Source organism: Leptonychotes weddellii, chromosome 14 (assembly GCF_054177405.1).
Source record: "Leptonychotes weddellii isolate Sample4059 chromosome 14, ASM5417740v2, whole genome shotgun sequence".
In the NCBI taxonomy this organism is placed as follows: domain Eukaryota; kingdom Metazoa; phylum Chordata; class Mammalia; order Carnivora; family Phocidae; genus Leptonychotes; species Leptonychotes weddellii.
Genome location: NC_138382.1, coordinates 80,782,501 through 80,788,035, shown reverse-complemented (window position 1 = coordinate 80,788,035; position 5,535 = coordinate 80,782,501). Strand labels below are relative to the sequence as shown.

At 52.3% G+C, this 5,535-nt stretch overlaps 1 protein-coding gene across 4 annotated transcripts in view; it reads right to left on the bottom strand.

Annotated features, from left to right (window-relative positions):
- Positions 1-2,437: 2,437 nt before the first annotated feature.
- The window catches only part of CACNA1B (calcium voltage-gated channel subunit alpha1 B), a 185,180-nt gene continuing 182,082 nt past the window's right edge, over positions 2,438-5,535 (bottom strand). For 3 of the 4 annotated variants that reach the window (XM_081804038.1, XM_081804040.1, XM_081804039.1), the window contains exon 45: positions 2,438-5,495. In XM_081804038.1, coding sequence (XP_081660164.1) covers positions 4,965-5,495 — 531 coding nt within the window. In that variant the 3' untranslated portion in view covers positions 2,438-4,964. The remainder of the gene's footprint in view (positions 5,496-5,535) is intronic. The other variant, XM_081804041.1, reaches the window with a different exon arrangement.

Sequence of the window (5,535 nt, the reverse complement as noted above, 5' to 3'; positions counted from 1 at the left end):
TGTGTCACCTAGCTCTTTTTGGAGGGCAAGGGACTGGACACACTTACTGAAGTAAAAGAAGTTAATATTTTTTAATGGTAGAAATACATTAATACTTGCAAGAGACAAGAGTGGGCTTGGACCTGGCAGGCCCAGGGGCTCACACTCTCACAATGTGACCTGGGCCCTCTCCAACCCTCCATCCTGCTAAGTGCTCTGGGGTGGCCCCATTCACAGGCACAGTCTCTCTCACTGCATCTGGGGCCTCCCACAACTCCAGGCTGACACCCACTCACCATCCATTCTACTGGGAAGCGTTTCTCTTTCCCTTGGGTTCCATGAAAATTCATGGCTTTAAGTGTCTTTGGCCCAGCTTCAGTCACATTCTCATCCCTGAAGCCATCAGAGCACCCAGAAGATAGAGCAAGGGGTTGGGTAGACTTGGATCATATGCCCGTCTCTGAAGTGGGTGGAAAGTGGGGTCTGCCCTCTGGAACCGATTGGATGGGAGGCAGGTGAGATGGTGTTCCCAAAAGCAAGCTGAGGTGCTAGACTCGGATGTGAGAAGAGATGCCGGGCTGGGAAAGCAGCAGATTCCGCATCACTGGTGACTGACTGCACGGCTTTGGAATCTGAAGCCCAAGGAAGGAAGGGGTCACTTAGGGTCACGGGCTGCAGCCGCCCATCCAGTGCTCTTGCTGTTTTCCCATGACGGCGAGGCGCTCTTCCACTTACTGAAAAAGCAACTTTGCCGTTGGTAGGAGACTCAAGGCTCCTGCCTTGGATATTGGGTCCTCGCATCTCAGAGACTGGAAGGCACACAGACCTCACTCGTGTCCCTGGGAGGATGGAGCCCCAGAGTCACACCTGCCCCCCCACATTAATTGCTCCTTCCCAAAGAACAAACTGGCTCATTCTCCAGTCTCTTCTCTCTCCTTTACAAAGAGCAGAGACCAAATGTGAGGATGATAAGGAAATTATCCCTCGGTGAAACAGTGGGAGGCTCAAGTCAAGGATTATTCCATACCACGAATCCAGTGGCAGACTTTCTGGAGGCCACAGTCCCTGAATCATGCATGTGACTCTCTGAAACCAGGCAGCCTCACTGAGAAACTGCCTGCTGGGAGACACAGTTACTCCCATAACCTTAATTCTTAACAAATACGTACGTCAAAGGTTTACATCACAATCAGGAGGCCAAAGGACTGCAGGGCCAGTCTGCTGTATGGCTGTATGGCTATTGTGGACAGGGCCACATCCAACATTTGGAGGGTTAAGAGACTGTGAAGGAGGAGACACTTGTCTCAACCACACAGACCTTGGGAATGGAAACATCCTGTGGGGCTGTCTACACTGCCCATGGACCTGTTGTACTGCCAGGAGCACAGTCAGCTCAGTAATTGCCATGGGGGTTGTCAAGACCCTGCCTGGCCTGAGCTGGAGGGCCACAGATGCCTCCCTGGATGGTCAGAGGCCAAGGGCTATCCTGTCTACTGACTGTTTCCTGCTGATCACTCAGATGGGACGAAGGATCTAGCCAGCACCGGGGGGGCCCAACAGTCCGCAAGAAGGCTGCACATGGGGGCGGGCAGGCCACGGCAGTCAGTCCTATATAAATCCGTTTGTGTCTACTGAGTGCCCTCGTGGGGTGGGGCCGTGCTGGAACTTGCGGCTGCCCAGGCACAGTGGGGCCAGCAGCACCCTTTCCAGGTGGGAGGGCGGAAGTACCCTGTATAACCTCTGAGGCCCTCTATAACCCTTGACAGGGGTTGAGTTGGATCTCAAACAGTCAGTGATCAGGTGGACATTTCACTTTTCTTCTGTTAGAGCCCAGGAGTGAAGGGCCAAAAACCAATGCTCCAGCTCACCTCTGACTCGTGTGTGACCCTGGGTGAGTCCTGTCTATCCTGGAGGCCCGGGGAGATGGAGGAGGGGGAAGAAAGCCAATTATGCTTAAACCTAACCCAGACTGTGGCCCCAATCCAGACCCTGGCCCTGACCCCAACCCATGACCCTCACCCCAACCCCACCCAGAGTCTCAGGCTGATCCACACTTGCATCATGAACAGGCCCAAATCCGTCTTAGAGGGTTATTTTCTCCAGAGAGCTGCTCAGCTGTGCACTCCTGCCCACATGCCCATGGAGGGGGCCCTGCCTCCTGAGGACGCACAGGTTGCTGGCTCCCACACCTCTTGCATACATCACCCAGCGGCATGGTGGGGTTTGTTTGATTTTTTGCTAAGTTTTATTTTAATCCAAGGACTTTGATTCATACAAAATGTCATTGTAGAAACAATAGCAGAATCCAAAGTCTGGGTGATCAATATTACTCAGGCAGCAAACTCGTCAATCACAGGATTGTTTTAAAGCAGGTCCCAGTTGTGTTGCATGGTTGGGACTTCTTTTTGGGTTTTTTTTTTTTAACACTGTTCTTAAATATAAAGTTTTGCAACAAACCTTTGATTTATATCAAATATAATTAAAAATTAACAAATGAGTACATTGTATCAAAAAGTACGAAGATATACATTTCATGCACATACTTGTATATATGTATATATGTATATATTTTACATGCACACATAACTTATTCAAACTACAGCCACTGCTTGACTGGTCCAGATGCAGACAACTGGTTAATGCATTTCAAATTTGGCAACTCACTATGAGATCTCAGTGGAAACATATGATAGCTGAGAAGAGACGATACAGAAACAAAACCCAAAGTCAGGAAAACAAGACACAGTATCTCTTCCCCCACTCCCTGTAGTTTTCACCAATTCCAGTGTCTAGAAGAATCCAGACAGACTGGTGAGGCTGTGTGGGGCTAGAACAGTGATTCTCCACCCAACATGGCCTGGGAAGCAGCTGTGGTTCTGCACAGAATGGATACATTCAAAATAACATGGGCCAGAGATGAAACATCAGTATCAAAATACACATCCTTCTGCTTTGCAACAGGAACACAGCTATCTCATGCAGAGTCTGAGATACCATTCCAGTTATTATTTCCTATTGCAGTAAAATACTCTGTAATCTTAAAGTTTCAGAGTGTTGTGCCTTCCAGTAAGGAAATTCTATAAAATGGTTTGGTCACAATCATGCTGAAACCCTAGAACAGGTGGTGGTCTTACGTGATTTATTTCTATTGAATGTGTGTCTTTTGTTGCATAGCCCTATGGGTTAACGACATCCACTCACTGGGACACATCTCCACACAGAGAAACGCACACACACATCACAGGCCAAGTTTCTTTAAGGTGAGTCATGGGGCAACAGCCAACGGGAACACTCAAATGATCCAGCAAAGAGATCATCTGACATTTCCAAACATGGAGGATGCACCAAAATCTAATCATCTAAATATTCCTTTTGTTCACGAAACAAAGGGTCTCCCAGCATTTTATGCACAGCCTCCTAACTATGGTGTTTCCCTTTTGACAGTGGCCATGAGGTCGGATTTCCCTTTCGCTTCCCGCTCTCCCATGTCTTGTGCCACAGTGCTGGGCTTCAGATGGCTCCTACCTGAGCCTCAGTCGCCAAGCTTCTCCTTGCCCCATAGCTTCCTCCGAGTTTTGACCTCATTTCAGTCGGGGCATCCCAAGTGCCCGCACCCGCAGACACAGGCCCTCCCTCCTGCCCCAATGGGTCCATCTCCACTCCCCCACCTCTCCCTCTTCCCACGACCTCTCCCTCTCTCTGGCCTTATCTGAAAAGAAACTTTCACGACAACAGATACCATGCCCCCTTTGGCAGGCATCCCGTCCCTGAGATTCAGATGTAGAACAGACTGAAAACACCCCATACAAGGACACGCTCTACACTGCTCTGTGGCTTCCCAGGAAACCCTTCCACTCGTGGGAGGAAAACAGGGAAATGGTCGCTTCGTTTCCAACTACAACCGTCCCACTGGATGTTATATGAGTGTTCTCCATGGACACCAGCTTTCTACTTGGTTGATATTTGGAACTGGAAACAGTTCCAAGGATTCACCCACGCTTCACACAAGCTTCATGTCACCGCCCCCAGGAGCCTGGCACGAGAGGGCTCGGAAGTCAGGCACTTGGTCGAGAGCAGCAGAAGCCAGGGGAGCTGGGGGGCCACCCAGGCTGGACGCAAGAGCGTCTCCTCACACAAGCCGCACACACACACACACACACACACCAAAGAGCTGAGAGCTTCCTACAGGTTGGATTTTTTTTAAGTTCTGTTACTATTTCCTTCCCCATTTTTCTGTTTTGCTCTTCTTTCTAGATCAAGTATATGGAATTGACAAAAGAGGGAAGGGTGTTTCGATTAAAAACCAAAACCAACAGCAAGAGTGTTTTCCAGATTTGGTCCCTGTCAAGGTTGACAGCATCTGGGAGAGGACAGAGAGTGTGTGAGTGTATTTCTGGTGTCCATCTGCTGTTTCAGGTACAAAGAGCCACGCTGGATGTGTTTGTGTTTGTGGGCGCCGACAAGAATGCAAGGAGCCACAGGCCGGGCTCCCAAGGCTACTACTGTTGACCATCAACTCTATCTTGTCTGGCCAGGCGTTTAAACATGCCAGGCTCCGTACCACACACTTGGATAAAGGATGGCCTCTACCAGATCCAGACCTCCTAAAAGTGGCCCCGGGCACACACTCCAGACGCTGGGAGCCATCACACAGGGTTCAGACTGACAGGTCCCACTCAGCACAGGCAGCAACTTCCCGTGTAGGGTCTGTGGTATGAGACCCAGGCAGGCAGCATACAAGGGGACAGAGAGAGCCACGTCCCTCTCCGGCAGGGCTTTAGGAATTGGTCCAGCGTGAAAGAGGAGGCGGGTGGGGGGGAGCAGCGGGGCCTCCCCCCAGAGGGCCCCCAAGGCGGGGCCCCTCCTCCCAGGGGCTGCTGCCCCTGCCTCGGGGCCCCGGAGCGTCCCTGGGAGCCCAGCGTGGATGATAGAACTCATCGACTGGAACGCGCCCGCTGAGCAGGTGCGTGGCGGAGGCAGCGCGGCTAGCACCAGTGGTCTTGGTCGGGGTGGTGGTAGCTATGCCGAACGCGGCCGCCCGAGCTGAGTCCCAGAGTGCAGTGGTAGCCGTTGGGCACGCGGCGGAGGGGGTGTGACTGGGAGGTCAGAGAGGACACGTAGGAAGTCCGGGAGGAGCGGCCTGAGTTGGTGGCCACAGCCTCCTCGAAGGTAAGCGTGTCCTCGGGCTGGGTGCGGGCAGTGTCCTCACTGTCCAGACGCTGCCCCAGGTAAGGGTCAGAGCCGATCCTAGAGCCGGCGGCCAGAGGCTGGCTGAGGGGGTCTCTCTGGAGCAGAGCGTTGTGTTCGGAAAGGCCCCGGCTAAGCCGGCCCGGGGAAAAGGTGGGGAGGCTGGTCTGCGCCCCAGCAAAGTGGACAGGCGAGGAGTTGGCCGTCTTGTAGGTGACACTGGGACGGGGGGTCAGCGGAGTCTGGGGGAGCTGCCTCCGCCCACCACGGCCAGGAGTGCTAGCACCGGATGTTGACAACAAGGGGCTCCCGTTCACGGAACCACCACCCTACAAGAAAATGGAGCAGAGCAAAAAAAAAAAAAAAAAA